This window comes from Oryx dammah, unplaced genomic scaffold, assembly GCF_014754425.2.
Source record: "Oryx dammah isolate SB20612 unplaced genomic scaffold, SCBI_Odam_1.1 HiC_scaffold_2, whole genome shotgun sequence".
Lineage (NCBI taxonomy): Eukaryota > Metazoa > Chordata > Mammalia > Artiodactyla > Bovidae > Oryx > Oryx dammah.
In genome coordinates, this window is record NW_024070186.1 from 87,380,808 (window position 1) to 87,398,579 (window position 17,772).

General features: G+C 47.0%; 1 protein-coding gene across 1 annotated transcript in view; it reads left to right on the forward strand.

Moving 5' to 3' along the window:
* ITGB5 (integrin subunit beta 5) overlaps positions 1-17,772 on the forward strand; it is a 112,867-nt gene that overhangs the window by 32,546 nt on the left and 62,549 nt on the right. The window contains exon 5 of the mRNA XM_040250287.1: positions 7,616-7,784. Coding sequence (XP_040106221.1) covers positions 7,616-7,784 — 169 coding nt within the window. The remainder of the gene's footprint in view (positions 1-7,615; positions 7,785-17,772) is intronic.

Here is a 17,772-nt window from a genome sequence, read left to right on the forward strand (position 1 = left end):
GGCACGTTCTGCTAAGGTTTTCTCCCTGTGATGGTGGAAGCAGCAGTAGTAGCCCCTGGAAAGTTCTGGGGAGATGGGAGTCAGGAGGAACGATCTGACCACCTGTGCAGGACATCTCAGAAGAGAACAAGTTTCTCATGGGGCTTTCCTAAGGTGTGTCCCTCCTCCTGCTCCAGATGTTTCTGCCAAAGGATCAAAATCCTAGACTTATCTTCTCCATCTTAGAATGAACCAGAAATGCCAGAACTGAAGTAAGCAGTACTAGGGCTGCCATAAGAAGAAAAACCAAAAAATAGTTTAATCATCAGATTAAAGAACTGTTTAATTCTTTAATCAGAGTTGCTGAATTTAATCGGCAACTCTGGGTATTAGGAATACTGTACTCCTATTCTATTCTGGGTAATAGGAATAGTGTCCTTGGGAAGAGTCACATCATATTCACTGATACAGGATTTGGCGGATTAATCCAGCCTGGTATTTCTGGTTCTGAACCTTTTTCTTTTGTTAGAGGTATAGAAGCAGCTCACAGAAACAGGCTATAGATAGAGCGGCGGTTGCCAGAGGCTGGGGCGTTGGGGGTGGAGGCAAGGGGGAGAAGGTGGTCAAAGGGTGCAGACTTCCAGTTACGAGATGAATACATTCTGGAACTTTAATATACAGTGTGGTGGCGGTAGTCAACAATACTGTATTTGAAATATATAATTGTATACTTGAAAGTTGTGAAAGAGGTGTTAAACGTTCTCACTCCCACGCACAAAAAGTGGAAGTACATATGTAAAAATCTTTGCAAATGAGATAACACATTCTGTCTTTCATCGTTTATATTTTTTTCCTTAACCCTTTGTATTTCTTCCAAGAGGTCATGGTACTCCTTTACCACCTCGAAGGTATTATTTTATTGTCTTCTGGCATGCTCTGTGGCTGATGAGAAGTCTGCTGTCCATCTAATGGTTTTCCTTCTCTCTGGTAACTTTTAATATTTCCCTGTTTTTTCATGTCCTGTACTGATAGGCGCTCCAGTGTGACTAGGTTGGATTTAGTACTTTTTTTGCGTTGTACAGAGCTTGCTCTGCTTGTTTAATTCGAGAATACAGCTCTATTCTGGAAATTTTTTGGACATCTGATTCCCTTCTCTGATTCTCTTTGTTTTCTTTCTAACACTACTAGGTGTGTGTTGGAGCTTTTCATTCTAAACATCATGTTTCTTAATTTTTCTTCCATAATTTCTCTTTCTTTCCTTTAGCTGCATAATAGAAAATTTCTCCCAGTTTACCATTTTGTTTTTCAATTAAAAAAAAAAATCTTTGTTTTATACTGGAGTATAGTTGAGTAACAGTGCTGTGTTTCAGGTGTACAGAACAGTGCTTCAGTTATATCTATACATGTATCTGTTCTTTTCCAAATTCTTTTCCCATTTAGGTTATTACATAATATTGAGCAGCATTCCCTGGTGCTATACAGTAGGTCCTTGGTTATCTATTTTAAATATAGCAGTGTGTACATGTCAGTCCCAAACTCCCAATCTATCTTTTGCCCCCCTCCCCGCTTCCCTGGAACCATAAGCTCCTATTCTTAAGTCTGTGTGAGTCTGTTTCTGTTTTGTAAGTAAGTTCATTCATATGTATTTTTTTTAGATTCCACATATGTGCCATGCTGCTGCTGCTGCATATGCAATTTATCTTTCTCTGTCTTACTTCACTTAGTGTGATAATCTCCAGGTCTATCCATGTGGCTGCAAATGGCATTATTCCATCTTTTTAATGGCTGAGTAATATTCCATTATATATATATATGCACCACACATCTGTTGATGGACGTTGTGGGTTGCTTCCATGTCTTGACTATTGTAAACAGTGCTGCAGTGCACACTGGGGTGCCTTCATCCTTTCAAACCATGTTTTTCTCTGGATTATGCATAGGAGTGGGAATCCTGGGTCATCGGGCATGGCAACCCTTTCCAGTATTCTTGCCTGCAGAATCCCTATAGACAGAAGATCCTGGTGGGCTACAGTTCATGGGATCGAAAAGAGTGGGATATGACTGAGTGACTAAGCACAGCACAGCACATAGTATTTCTATTTTTAGTTTCTTAAGGAACCTCCGTACCATTCTCCATAGTGGCTGTACCAATTTATATTCCCATCAATAGTGTAGGGGGGTTCCCTTTTCTCCACATCCTCTCCAGCATTTATTGTTTGTAGATTTTTTGATGATGGCCATTCTGACTGGTGTGAGGTGATATCTCATTGTAGTTTTGATTTGCATTTCTCTAATAATTAGTGATGTTGAGCATCTTTTCATGTGCTATCTCTTGGCCAGATGTATGTCTTCTTTGGAGAAATGTCTGTTTAGGTCTTCTCTCTCTTTTTTTAAATTTATTGGCTATGCTGGGTCTTCGTTGCTACTCCGGCTTTTCTCTAGTTGCAGTGAGCGGGGACTACTCCCTAGTCGCGGTGTCCAGGCTTCTTTTGTCGTGGAATGTGGGCTTCAGCAGTTGCGGCCCTTGGGCTTGGTAGTTTTGGCTCCCAGGCTCTAAAGCACGGGCTCAGTAGTTACGGCATAGGGGCTTAGTTTTTCTGAGGCATGTGGGATCTTCCCAGACTGGGGATTGAACTCGAGTCTTCTGCCTTGGCAGGCAGATTCTTTGCCACCAGGGAAGCCCTAAAGTCTTCTCATTTTTTGATTGAACTGTTTGTTGTCTTATATTGAGCCTTGTAAATTTTGAGACTAATCCCTTGTCGGTCACATCATTTGCAAATATTTTCTCCCAGTCTGTGGGCTGACTTCATTTTATTTATGGTTTCCTTTGCTGTGCAAAAAAAAAAAGTTTTTGAGTTTAATTAGGTCCCATTTGTTTATTTTTGTTTTTATTTCCATTAATCTGGGAGACGGCTCGAAAAAGATATTGCTGCAGTTTTATGTCAGAGTGTTCTGCCTATGTTTTCCTCTAAGAATTTTATGGTATCTGATCTTATATTTAGGACTTTAATCCATTTTGAGTTTATTTTTGTGTGTGGAGTTAAAGAATGTTCTAATTTCATTTTTTTTTACATGCACCGTTTATTGGAGAGAGTGTCTTTTCTTTGTTGTATAGTCTTGCCTCTTATGTTGCAGATTAATTGACCATAGGTGCATGGGCTTATTCCTGGGCTTTTTATGCTGTTCCATTGATTAATATTTCTGTTTTTGTGGCAGTGCCTTGTTCTTTAGTTTTTAAATCCATGTACCAAAGTTTCATTTTTGAATTTGAGTGACAGTATTTTTTATTTCTTTTTTTCAGACTTTTGTTTTTTTTAATATTTTTTCATAACCTTCTGATTGTTTTTTCTCCCTAATACTATCCCATTCTAGTCTATGGTATTTATTCCTTCTCCTCAATGTTTTAAATATGTTTGTTTTAAAGTGCTTTAGATCATTGTGCTGTTTCTTGAAGATCCTTCAGTTGGTTGCGTTTGCTGACATTCCTTCATGGTGGTTTATTTCTCATAGGGTCTGTAACATTTTCCTTAGCTCCTCTTCAGAAGAGGTTGTTTTCCATCAGGGGATCATGTGTCCCAGGTATGCTGACTTCCCTGCAGGGTGGTTTTTTTTGTTCCCTGCCTCCGGGATCCTCCAAAGTCTCACTGTGGGACTAGTTCTCCTGTTTTGTTTCTCAGCAGGGGGGGTTCCCTCCTTGTAAAAGTAATGAATTCTGACTTGTTCAGGCCTGGAGTCCCAATCTTTGTGGGTGATTCATCTTGCCCTGGGCCTGGAGTGCATCTTCCTTGCTTCTTTCCCAAGCCAGGGGCTGGAATTTTTCTGGTTTTGATTTTAGTGACAGGGCAACTCTTCGTGGCCCACAGCTTTATGCAGAGAACCCTGTTCCGGTGCTTGACCCTGCGTGGCTGAAGTCCATCATCCCTGATAGAACCTGGCCCCAAGCTCCAGATTCTCTGTCAGATCCCAATGTAACCAACCAGGGTTCTTGGCCTCCTTAAGCAATAGAAATTAATCAGAGGCCAGAGGAGAAATTCAGGCAAAGCTTTATTGAGATCTCTGCTGCAGCAGGGGCGAGTAAGAATGATCAACAGGTTCTCTTGCTTGCTTGCTTCCTGACCCCCCCACACTACCCACTGCCCTGTTGGAGCCGGGAGTGGTGGTGAGCTTGTTCCTTATATGGGGTGAGGGTAGGGGAGTACCCAGGGGTCGGGCTGAAGGGGGGCTTAGGTGGTCTGCCCATCCCTTCAGTGGTATTGCGTGCAAGGGGCCATGTGCAGTACCCTGCTTTTGCTCCTGACCCTCTGCTTTTTTACTCCAGGCTCTTCAAAAGTGGCAGATGGGTTTTTTTGACTCTTGTATCTTTTGTCCAGAATCTGCCCCAGCTGCACATGCACTGGGTCTTGCAGTTTCTTTGTATTTTGTTGCTTGAGGAGAGATGTGTCCAGGTGCAAGCATTGCAGCACTACAGCAAAGGGGCCCAGGCCCCAGCCTGTCTGACAACATGCCATGGTGGGGGTGGGGGCGGCAGAGGGCCCCCTTGCCGTGAGATCCCTGCTCACTGCTTCCCACCTACTTAAGTCCATTCAGTTGTGCAGGGCTTTCCTCTCCTTCCTGGCACCTGGGATTTCCCTGCGAAGCTTCCAGTCTTGGCTACCTATTAACATTTTTCAAGATTAGACTTTTACACAGCAGTTCTCTTTGTTTTGAAGAAGAGGGGAGGTCTTTGTCAGCTCCATGGTCCACAGTATTATTGTTCTGAAGCATTAGACTCTTTTCTGGATTTGCCTAGATTTAATGTCTTCAAATAGGATTCACTTTTTATACACACATGCGCCCCCAGGCTCTTTAAGCATATGTATTTTATTCATCTTCCTGGTTCATAATCCTTAATTTAGTAAAGATTTGCTGCTAAGTCGCTTCAGTCATGTCCGACTCTGTGCGACCCCATAGATGGCAGCCCACCAGGCTCCCCCGTCCCTGGGATTCTCCAGGCAAGAACACTGGAGTGGGTTGCCATTTCCTTCTCCATTACATGAAAGTGAAAAGTGAAAGTGAAGTCGCTCAGTCGTGTCCGACCCTCAGCGACCCCATGGACTGCAGCCTACCAGGCTCCTCCATCCATGGGATTTTCCAAGCAGGAGTACTGGAGTGGGGTGCCATTGCCTTCTCCGTTAGTAAAGATTTAGTAGGCCCTAAACTGGGGCCCTACAGCACAGACACAGGTTGGGGGGTGGGTGGGCTTCCTGACACAAGACCATCGAACACCCAGATCTTCAGGTCCCTCAGTCAGCTCTCCCACGGGGAAAATAACTAGTCACAGGTGACATTATTTTCCAGTGACTGCAGAGACATTCAGCAGAGCCTGTGTGACAACGCTGTCTTCCTCTCTAAGAGGTGCCTCTGATTTGGTTGTAATAAAGTTCTCTGCAGTGAAGGCTTCTCTCTGGTAAATGCATTCTCTAGTTCGTGATTATTAATAGTAATTCTCCACAGAAAGAAAAGGTAAAAATGCTGATTTAGCTGAGCTTTTCTGGTTTTCTCATTGAACAGCAGTTGCTGTTCAGTTCTCCTTCCTTCCTCAACCAACCCGATCAGCCATAGCAGTAAATACCTGTAGTCCCCAACAGCACAGGGTGAAGTTGCTCCAAGGGCAAGGAAGAGTCTGTGTACATTTTTTCCCTCCTGGTTCCCTCTATTAGTCAGATTACCACAGTGGGACTCACTTCCTGTTTCTCAGCTCACTTCCTATTTCCAGCTGGGAATGCAATTTCCATGACCTTTCTCTTTATGGCCAGCTGAGAATGGGAATAGAAAGTTTGGATGGCCTGGAGTCATGGGTTATAGACAAGCTTGATCTGTGCAAGCACAAGGGGTGGGCAAAGATTTAGGTGGAAGGAAGAGGGAGTAAAACACAGGAAAGGCAAACAGGGACAGCCTCTGATGGGTCTCCTCATCTGGGAGGCACCACAGCCATGGCAGCAGTGGGGTTGACCATCCACAGCTGGCTTGCAGCTGGTGACTGATGGAGCAGGTACTGAAGGACCTGAGAGGAATGCGGCAGCCTCTTAGAAAGCCTAGGGTTGCCTCTTGTGGAGGAGGGGAGCCTCTCAGACCTGCCCTGGCTGCCCTTCAAGGTGCAATTAGGCAGGACCTGCTAGGTCTAAGCCTGCTTCCCTTCCCATGCACATGGCTTAGATTGGGTTATGAAGCCATCCCCTTGTGCCTGTCTGTTAAGTTTGGTTTTCATCTTTGTTCTGAAAGAGAGGCTTCCTTAGCATGGCCGCAAACCTGCACAGTCTGTCCAGCTGGCCGCCCAGCTGCCTCACTGCCCATCTTTGCTCTTACTCCCAGCACTACGGTCTCGCTGGCTGCCCTCCGCCCTTGGACTCACCTCTGCCGCAGGGCCTTGTATTTACTCTTCCCTCTCCCCCTGTACCTAGTGAACCTTCCTGGAAAAGTGTCAGGCCTCTCACCCTATTCTGTTGGCTCTATGCCCAACTGACACTCCTGCAGCTGTGGTTGGGATCTAACTTTCTCCAGGAATGGGGCCACTTGGGATCTCTACTGTGGACTGAAGATCAGAACACCCAACAGTCAGGAGAGTTGTTTTTTGATATTGGTCAGTCACTAAGTTGTGTCTGACTCTTTGCAATCCTGGGGACTGAAGCACGCCAGGCTTCCCTATCCTTCACCATCTCCTGGAATTGGCTCAAACTCATGTCTAATGAGTCAGTGATGCCATCCAGCCATCTCATCCTCTGTTGCCCCTTTTTCCTTCTGCTCTTTTATCTTTCCCAGCATCAGGGTCCTTTCCCACAAGAGGGCTCTTCCCATCAGGTGGCCAAAGTATTGGAGCTTCAGCATCAGTCCTTCCAATGAATATTCAGGAGAGAGAGATGGCATTAGCCTTCTATTGAGATGTGATACTTCCCCTCTTTCCAAGTTGCCAGATAGAATGTTCCATTTGAAGATGATTTGCTTCTCAGTGATTTCTCTTTGCATGCATCTGGGAGAGCTGATAGTTTATCATTCCAGTATTTATAAATGAATGAGGAAGCAGGAAGAACATTGTCATTCCTGTTGTATTTAGAGTTTGCTCATGCGTGTCCTGGTTGTCTCTGAGTGGGTTGACAGGAGAGGTTATGTGATCTTTCCTCATGTGACAGCAGCAAAGTGGATGTGAGAAGCTGGTTTTGTAAAGTCACTCTGCCATCCCTTGATACTGCCCGCCTTCGCCAGCCCCAGAGAGCCCCCACCCGCTTCCTCAGGCACTGCCGAGGCCATGATGCCCGTGCTCCAGGCCCTTGCCTCTTCAAGGCGCATGTCAGGGCTCCTCCGTGCGTCTTCCTCAGACTGCGGAAGCCCATCGTTACCTCTGCTTCTTTTGACCTGTTTGTCCATTTCATGCACTTACAGCCTAGTGTGTGCTGTCTTTCCTGCCGTTTAGGACTTGTGTTTGGGAGGTAGGAACTGTTATTGCTCCGTTTTCCCCCGTGTGCCTGTCCCAGGGACACACGGTAGGTGGCTGAGTATTTGTTGGTGCCACTCAGGGCACTCAGTAAAGGCACAGAATATGTTGTTGTTTAAGATTTTAAGATAATGAAGGAAACGTGACTCTTGTCCTCTTTCTCTCTAGTTACAAGCTGTTCCCAAACTGTGTCCCCTCCTTTGGGTTCCGCCACCTGCTGCCTCTCACGGACAGAGTGGACAGCTTCAATGAGGAAGTTCGGAAGCAGAGGGTGTCCCGGAACCGCGATGCCCCGGAGGGTGGCTTTGATGCAGTGCTCCAGGCGGCCGTCTGCAAGGTAACCTTCCCTTCCGTCCCGTCCCCGCACGGGAGATCAACGAAGAGGCATCAGTGTGGGCGCTGGCATTGCCTGCATATTTTGAGCCACCCCAGCCCGTGGGCTCCCGTCCATCAGAGGGTGAGCTCAGTGGGCCCCTGGGGAAATCTGCAGCCATCAAACCAGCTGGAGTGCAGGGATGACTGGGGGCTGTGTCAGGGTGTGGCCGTGTACAGTGGGAAGCCGTCTTTGCCAGCAGACAGCTGTTCTGTGTTTCTGCATTTGACTCTTTGGTCTCTCTTTTGGGGGAGTGGGGAGGGAAGGGGTGGAGTCGAGCCATATGCATAGAACCTTGTAGAGCTTTATGACCCAATTTTCGTAAATACTAAAGATTGCTCTCTTGGGGAAATCCAGTGAAAAAAGAAATTGCTTGTCATCTTTGGTTTTGTTTCTGTTTGTCTTTCTCCTGTTTCTCTATAATATATGAATCCAGAGGGAGGACACAGACTTAGGTCAGAAATGAACTCAGGCTTTGAGAGGTTCCAATCTCAGCAAAATATATAAATGGAATGTTGGTAATAATTTATTCTTAAAATAATTTCTACTGTCAAAACAACCCAATAACATCAACAAAAGATAAAAATAAATGTCACTCTTGAATTTTGCTATCCCAACACATACTTCAGAATTTTTTCCAGAGTGGTCATCACACACTCTGCATAATTGGTAGCACTTTCTTGAATGTTTCAGGGGGCTCAGCAGCAGGGCAGTGGTTGGGACACCCATGTCTGGGGGAGGAGGGCTGGGTAGGGAGGTTAGCATTCAGTCTGGGGAGGCCCCATAACTGATCTCAGGGAGCCTGTGTCTAGTGCTTCACAGACTCACGTCTCCTCCTCTCAGTCCTTTACAAAATGATAAGAGAGCATGGTTGTCCTTCCTGAAATATTAATAAAACCCCAAATGGTAGACAGAGGGGGAGAAGGGGAAAGGAAAGTTTGAAGAAAGCAGCAGAGCCTTCTCTGTCCTCTGCTCGGTCCCACTGGCATTCTGCCCATCCCTGTTCCTTGGGGCCATCCTGGAGAGGAAGGTCTCAGTGGCCCCTGCCCAGCTGCTGGCCAGAGGTGAATGGTTTGATTCAGAGGCCCCTGATGCTTCATAGCAGCCCAAGAAAGGCAGACAGGACCCAGCTAGATTCAGCTCTGAATCTTTCAAGTAAGTCACAAAGTAGTTCATGGATTTGCCTCAGGAAGAAAAATTATGACTCTCATTCCATTTTTGACTCTCATTCAGATACTGACTGTATGGGGTGCTGTCTTTAGAGACATTCTGCCAAATCCACTGCTTGGCAGAAAAAAATAGTGCAGGGAAAACACAGGATCCCTCTCGCTGCCCCATCCTGGGAATGTTGTGGGTTTTCTTTTTGAGGGGGAAACTCATCTTTAAGGCTGGGGGGAAGAACCCAGTAACAGGCCTGGGCACTGTCCAGTTATGTTAATTCTGTTTGATTAGATGAATCAGAATGGCGTGATGGAATGCTGGAGGTTTGGTGGTCTGTGAGAAGCTGTTTGATTTGTTCTTTCCCCACAGTACCTTCCCTTATTGTCCCAGACCCATGACAATATCCTTCCCTTTGAAAACTCAGTATTTTAAGACTTGAGTGTTGGTGGAGATGCTAACAGATTTCTTAGACTCAGTGCCTGCACCTGGTTGTGAATCGTTGGCTAAGAGGCATTTTAGCATGTGTTTCGGTTTCATATCTTTTGGCATTTTTTTTTATTCCCCACCTTGCCCTTTTGATAAAACAGTGTAGAGGTATGACTGTATTGTGCAAACAAAAGAGAAAAATAACAGAAAAGATTGGAAATAAGTAGACCAAAGTGTTAATAGCAGTTGACTCTAGTGATAGGATTATGTGTGGCTTTTTTCCCTCTGTTTTTTAATTTCATATTTTACTTAAATTTTCACAATAAATGTGATTTTTAAATTTTGTAATGGAATATTTCAAACATGTGAGAGTAGAGAAAATAGTGAAATAAAACCCCATGTACCCATGGTCCATTCTTGGGCAGTTACCAATCTAGCCAGTCTTGTTTCATTTGTATTCCTAACCACTTTATTTTCATTATTTGAAGTAAATCCTAGATGTCATTTATTTCAGTGATATTTAGATTTTTAATGTTAATTAGATTTCAGTGATAATGAGATTTTTAAAGTTCTTTTAAAAGCCCTAAGCATGCCTTATCTTGTTGACTGTATTTTCTGCCTCCTCCTGATTTGCCCAGATTAAAGGCCCTTACTCTTAATCCTACAAACTGAATGTGACAGCGCCAGCAGGCCTGTGATCTCTGCAGTTGGAGAGAGTCTTCTGGAGGCTGGAGCTGACTGGGCAGCCCCAGCTCTATCTTTCTCTGACCCCATGCCCTGGAGATGGAGCTGATAACAGGCCTACTGTCAGCCCACAGGGGCGGGTGCTTTGTTTGATTTCATTCTCACTCTGGCTTCCCTAGGATGGACTGATAGTTACCAACTAGAGAGACTTAGGGGTATGGAATGCTCACATGACTGGTCTTAAATCCCACCCTGACCTCCAACTTTACATTTCTTGGGAAGCTGCTCTTTGCAAAAAGAAGGAAACAGTCTGTTTCTACTTAGGATTGTATTTAGGTTAAGTAGAATTCTGCTTCTATGAGTGGACATTCTGAGTTGCCATCTCTCCCCACTGCAGGCCACATTGTTAGGAGAGGCCATGGACCAGCAGCCACAGCTAAGGAACCCCTCTGTCACCGATGCAGGCGTTTTTCCTGAGGCACTACTGGCCTGGGCTGGAACGAGGGAGTGCCTCTACCCCCAATTTCTTATCTCTGCCTAGAGACCTATTATTAAACTTGTTATACTTGGTCTGAATGATGGTTTCACCCTTTACTGCTTCTGTTGCTCTCCTGGGACTTCCTAGAAGTTGACTGTAAGTTGTTTATTCTGAAATTGGGTAGGTGGAAGTGTGATGAGTGGTTCAGATTGGAACCATGGCTGCTTTCCTGCTTTCCCCAAATAGGGAGAGCTGGTGCCCTGGGGAAACAAAGGGTGGAGGAGGGTGCCCAGGCACTCTGAGTTGTCAGTCTCAGCTTTGCTGTTCTCTGCGACTCTCAAGTCCCTGGTGACTCAGACAGTAAAGCATCTGCCTACAATGTGGGAGACCCGGGTTCAATCCCTGGGTCGGGAAGATCCCTTGGAGAAGGAAATGGCAACCCACTCCAGTATTCTTGCCTGGAAAATCCCATAGATGGAGGAGCCTGGTTGGCTACTGTCCATGGGATCGCAAAGAGTTGGACACGACTGAGCGACTTCACTTCACTATCACTCAAGTCAAACAAGTTCCCTGCAAAGTTATGCCTGGCTGGGTGTGTCCCAGCTATGTGGATTCTGTGGGCTGCTTTCTCCCGTCAGACCGAAAAATCAGATCTCTGCAACCCAGTCTGTTTCCCTTTAGGCCTCACCTTCTAGCCCCCTAACATTTATCCATCTTACCCTTTAGGTAGATTTTCTGTTCTAATCTCAATTACCTAATTTTGCATTATTTATTATTTTTTTTAAGCATTGTATGTCTTCTCAGAAATAGGTTGATAAGTATGTCTCAAAGCAAACAAAGTAAGTTTGCATGTAAACAGTCTTGGCGTGGCGTGGGTCCTTTATCCCTTGACTAGTGAGAGAGCATCCTAATGTAAAATGGGGACCACAGCCTGGAGGGACAGCTTCCTCCGATAAGACGTCCTGCAGGAATGCAGATTCTGTGGGCCTCTGGAAGCAAAATAATGGCTGCCCGTGCCCCACTATCATCCTTGCTCCAGGTGTTTTGTATACATTAGCTCTGATTCTCACAACAGTCCTGTAGTATATTGGTGGTGGTGGTGCACAGTTTGGGGGCTCAGTGGTAAAGAATCTGCCTGCCAGTGCAGGAGATGCCAGAGGCACGAGTTCAGTTCCGGGGGCAGGAAGATCCCCTGGAGGAGGAAATGCAACCCATTCCAGTATTCTTGCCTGGAGAATCCCCATGGACAGAGGAGCCTGGTGGGCTGCAGTCCTAGGGTTGCAAAGAGTCAAATACAACTGAGCACGCATGCTGTAGTGCCCAGTTTACAGGTGAGGAAACTGAGTGTCCCGAGGTTCATTATACTGACTGTTGGTAACAGTAGAGCCAGGTTTGAACCAGTTCCTCCTAAAGCCCAAGCCCTATCTATTTCCTGGTACTGAGCACTTTGGGAAGTATCGATAGTGCCATGCAGAGCAGAGAGGACTTGATTTAGAGTCCTCTTGTCCCGATTCAAGCTATGTCTCTTCTGCTACTAATGGCTCCATGGTGGTCTGGGTGCTCGGCTGGAGGGGAAGAAGTCCAGGGTGCCCTCCAGCATGCTGTCAGTGCCCCTTTTCACAAAGGATACATCATAGTCTTGTTTGTGCCGCTTTGCCCAGAGCCCTTGATTCTGCTTTTTGTCTCTCCTGGTTCAGTTTTGAGCCCAGGCAAGGCAGTGGCTGCTGTGGATACAGCAGAGGGTAGAGAATTCCCCAGTCCTGGAGGCAGGCTCAGCTCTGAGAGGTTTTCACTCTGCCCACCCTCCGCTGGAGTTGACTTGGCTTCTTTTGACTGTTGTCTGATTTCTTTTAGACCTGAGACTTGTCATTTTTCCAAGTGTGAACTGAGAAATGTAGACAATTGCCTTTCTTTCTGAGTTATCTGTCTCGGCGTGTTTCTGCTAGCAGATCACACAGTGGTTTCTGGGGCCTAGCGCAACCCGCCCTGCTTGCTCTTCCCCTGGTCTTTGTGAAGCCCGGGAAAGTATTGGATTTCCTTTCCATGGAGGCTGTGGGGCTGTGTGGGCAGGCACACGGGCCCTCTGTCCATGCTCATGAGGTGTTTTTGTTGGAGGTGGTACAGGTTCCCCTTGGCTTTCTGTTTTGCAGATGGTTGTGGTTTAACGTGGGGCCTCCCTGGTGGCTCATCGTTAAAGAATCCACCTGCAATGTGGGAGACCCAGGTTCGATGCCTGGGTTGAGAAGATCTCCTGGAAGAGGGAACAGCAACCCACTCCAGTATTCTTGCATGGAGAATCCTATGGACAGAGGAGCCTAGCGGGCTGCAGTCCATGGGTCTCAAAGGGTAGGGCACGACTGAGCGACTAAGCGTGCATACGTGGTTTAATGTGAACTTCTGAGTCACTCAGCTGTTTTGGTCCCTTGAGTGATATGTCCTTGTTCTGCCTCCTGCCTGCGAGCTGTGCTATAGGCCTCGCTGTCCTGCTCACAGCTGCTGGTTCCACACAAGGGGTAGGAATGGACAGAGTTACAGCTCAGAGTTAGCAACAGGGCACAGGTGAAGAGTTTGTGTCTCACTTTAAAAAAAAATTAATTTCTTAGTTAACGGCTGCTCTGGGTCTCCATCGTTGCGTGGCTTTCCTCTAGTTGTGGTGCGCGAGTGCTGCTCAGTAGCTGTGGCTTGTGGCACACACACTTATTGCAGTGGCTTCTCTAGTTGTGGAGCACAGGCTGTAGGCGAGTGGGCTTCCGTAGTTGTGGCTCATGGGCTTCGTTGTCCTGCAGCGTGTGGGATGCCCCCAGACCCAGGGATCCCCCCAGGGATCAAACCTGTGTCCCCTGTGTTGGTAGGCGGTTTCTTTACCACCGAGCCACCAGGGAGGCCCATGTCTCAGTTGCCTGCGTAGCTGTCCCCACACCTTGGCTCCCTTGGCTGACGATGGCAGGGAGGACTCAAGCTGGGAAAAGTTAGAAGGCCCCTTCAGTGAATGAGGCTGTATTTCAATACCTGGCAGGAATGCCAGTGTTTCAGATGATGGGCTCAGTTTTGCTCTATTTGAGGAAAAGGGGGAAAGTGACAAGAGTTTCTTCTTGGGCCCTCCTGACACTGCTCTTCCCAGCCTCCATCCTGGCCTCTGCATTCCGGTCACAGTGACCTTCAGTCCATTACTCTGACTCATGGGAGGCCCTTTGCACCTGCTGGTTCCTCTGCTTGGAATACTCCTCCCCTGTATTCTTGCATTTCTTTCAAAAATTAAAAAAACTTAGTAGACTGTATTTTTTTAAGAGCAGTTCTCTGTTCATAGTAAAATTGAACAGGAAGTACACAGAGTTCCCGTATACCCTCCTCCCATGCGCAGCCTCCCCCAGCAGAATGACACATCACTATCTCACAAGGCCTGTAGCTGACACACGGTTTTCTTGGTGGTTCTATGGGTTTGGGCAGATATAATGACGTGTGTCCCCCAGTGTCATATCATGCAGAGCTTTCCAGTGCCTGTGCATCCCTCCCACCTCCGCCCATGAACCCTCTTTCAGTGTTTGTTCTCTGCCTACGTGGGACCTCTGCTTGCTTCCCTTATGTCAGGGAAGCCTTCCCGGATCCTCCTGGAGAGGCTGGAGTTGCTGTGCACCAGGCCTTGGTCATGTCAATGAGTTATTTTTATTTGAGCTACTCCTTGAGTGATGTCTGCCTCCCCTGTGAGACTGGCAGCTTCCTGAAGGCAGGGAACCATGTCTGTCTTCACACCACCGGGTTCGGCAGCACCAAACTCATTGCCTGCACACAGCAGTTTCTTCTTGAACGTTTGGCAAACAAGGAGATGCTTTGTCCTCACTGGTTGCTTTATGCTTCTGAAGTTTAGGATGCCCAAGTCTGCCTGGCTCCCAAGTGCTCCATGTCATTCACACATACTTCGCATGTCCTCTAAAGCAGAACCAGAAGTACTGTTACTGGACCACACTTTCCAACTTAGGAATGTTTATTGTGTGCCCAGTAAATGCTCAGTGACAGGTATGGTGAAGAAAATTAAAGAAAGATGAGAAAAAGTCCTCATCCTCCAAAATTTGATCTGAGCTTGCAGATCCACTCAAAGGAAATAGAGCAACCTATTTGTAAACATTAAATAGAACTATGTAAAATCACGGACATTTTGTTATCAATGAAATTTGATATTTGACTATTGATAGTTTCTCCTACAAAAATTGAAAATATAACATATAGTTCAGCCTCATATACTACAAATGTTGTCTTTAGTTCAGGTTGGACTCACCATAAGAGTCTACATTATACATGTTCTACTGCAAGTTGTTAGGGCTTGGGCTGCAGATGAATGTCTAAATCCTGAGTCATGGGCTGAGATTGGAATGAAATGCAACATTTTCACCTGTAAGTTGAACCATAGACAGATTTTTAAAAAAGATTTTTCATTGCAAAGCATGGACGGAAACAGGAGGAACAAACTACTGATGAGAGCATGTTTGCTGTTAAAAAGTGACGGAAATAGGCTTGAATGTCCACATGATTGGGGAAGTGAATCAGGGAGAATCCAGCCTTGTTTTTCCTTATGTGCATCGTTGGAATTGAGACTCCTTGGTCCCCAAGCTCAGCTCTGCTATGGGTTCTGCGCCTTGGCTGGTCAGGTCTGCCTTCTTCCCATCCTCTTTGTCTCCCTCAAACCTATTCTCTCTCTGTGCTTGCCTGAAAGGTCAACACACAGAGTGTTTCAGTTATGACTTTGAAAATTTGTTGGGCACATACTTGTCTGCAGGATGCCCCATTAGCTGCTGTGAGAGATACACAGTGATGAAGCCACAGCTCCCGCCCCTGGGAGCATCTCTCCAGTTGGACGACAGATGCCTATATTGACAGTCTAAAGTGCTGGCGGAATGCATAGACTGTCGAAGGTCTGGCTTGGGGGACCCAGTGGTTAACTAAGTGTTCTTTCCCTTTAAGGGCTCACCTTTGTCTCTTTGCGTCCCTGTGTTGGCCCTGAGGCTGTGATGCTGATGATGTTATTGATTACCATTGGCTGAGAGCTAGGCTTCTATGCCATGTACTTCATGGGGCTTGTTTTACCTAATCCATTGAAAAGAAAGTGAAAGTGATGTCGCTCAGTCATGTCCGACTCTTTGCAACTCCATGGACTGTAGCCTATGAGACTGTTCCATCCATGGAATTTTCCAGGCAAGAGAACTGGAGTGGGTTGCCATTTCCTTCTCCAGGGGATCTTCCCGACCCAGGGATTGAACCTGTGTCTCCCGCATTGCAAGCAGATGCTTTTATTACCTGAGCCACCAGGGATGCTATATTATATTGTCCCATTTTGATGATCAAAACAAGCCTGGAAAGGTTGAGTAGCATTAGAAGGTCTTACAACTGGAAATGACAGAGCCAGAGATGGAACTGTACCCACTCTGCCAGCTCCAGAGACAGAGTTCCTCACCTTGACCTTAGAGAGCCTGCCGCTTTTTGTGGCCACACAGGAGAGGTGGGAGGAGTGTGCTTCCAAAGAGGGCGGGTCCTGGTCTCAGGAAGCATTTGGTTTCCCGTGTGACTCAGTTCACCAGCGAAGAGCCAGGACCAAGTCTGTCCCTGGGGAGACAGCTGCACATGCTGCTGTCCTCTGGAGCACAGAGCTTCCTGTTTACCAGAAACAGTTATAAGGAGGCTCCAGCAGCCTCTGGGTTTGCTAGGGAAACCTCAAGTCAAATACCATGCCAAGGTCCGCGCACTGCCGGCGCCCAGCCGTTGGAGTGATGGCATCTTTGCCCTTGGCTTCCCCATCTGTGAGATGGGAACTCTGAATCCCCTTTTGCATTTATAATTTCCGGCATCTGGGAACCGTGACTCTGCTGTTTGGCTCTCCCACATAGCACTGTGGAGATACTTTCTCAGATGGTGCGTCCTTCCCAGCAGTAAGGAAGTGTGTGGCTGGTGACTCTTGAATGACAACTGAGGCCCGTGGCTGTGTCAACACCTGGCTGGAGGACCCAGGTGTTTGAGTGACCATTGCTTTTACTTAGATAGGCTCATGTTGAGAACAGAGAATCCCATGATTAAAGCTGGTGTTTCTGTCCTTGCAGAAACTGCTAGCTACACGGCATCCTGACCTAAGGCCTCCCCTATATTGAACTGTGTCTACCAGAGAGAGTACTGTGGCTGGGTTCCTAGAGATTGATGTGCCAGGCCCTCCACCACCCTCCCACAGGGCATATCTGAGACTCCCTCTCACACTTGCAATGCTCTGATGTGGTCTGTGTGTGAGAAGGTCATTGGGATGTGGGCATCAGGACTCACAGGCTTCCGTGAGCCTGTCAGAAGACCCAGACACTCGCAGTCCCAGCCCCTGCTTGCTCTGCAGCCAGGCTACATCCCAGGACCTGCATATGCCTCTGGGGCTGTGCTTAAGACAAACATTGATACTGGAGAACAGAGAGGGTGAGTGGATGGTGCTAGGGTTGGAAACCACACCCCTGAGGAGTGGTTAAAGGTTAGCTAGGAGGAGAGACAGCACCGGAAGAAGTGTGTTTCCTGACCTCAGACGTCACTACAGAGGAGGGCTGTTCGGGGAACATACCTGGGTGGCCACAGAGAAACAGGTTCGTGTTCAAGGCAAGGGAGAATTGTCTAATAAAGACCTCTGTTTGGCATGGTACAGGCTGCCAGATGTGACAGTGGGTCTGTATGGGGACCCCAGGCCCATATGGTTGGGGTGCCAGACAAAAGGTCCCTGTATGGGGCAGAGCATGGTTGAGCCAACCTCTGAGGGTCCTTCCAGCTCCAGGTGCTAGGTATTTCCTCTGAAGTGGCTTTTCTGCCCAGTAACCCAGCGGTGCTTTTGTTCTGTAGTGACCTCTTCTAGCCTGTTTCCTTTGGGCCTCACTGCGCCCTTTTAAGCTGCATTTGTATTCAGTCACTGTGACTATAAACTCTGCCTGCACACTCGTTTTGTGTGCCAAGCACAGTTAGCCTGAAGCTAATGCCCGGAAAAGCTTTCCACTCCCGATGGCTTCCCCATGAAGCCACCTTGCCCAGTTGGCAAAAGTCCAGGTGACGTGGGCAGCTGATCAAGGGGACCCAGGGACAGTCTGGAAGTGGACAGGGAGGATGGAAGCCTGTTCTTGGTCCTTTGAGTGACCTTTCTCCTTTGTCAGACCTCGTAGCCCCTTGTGTGTGACTCGTTCCAACCCCAGAAACCAA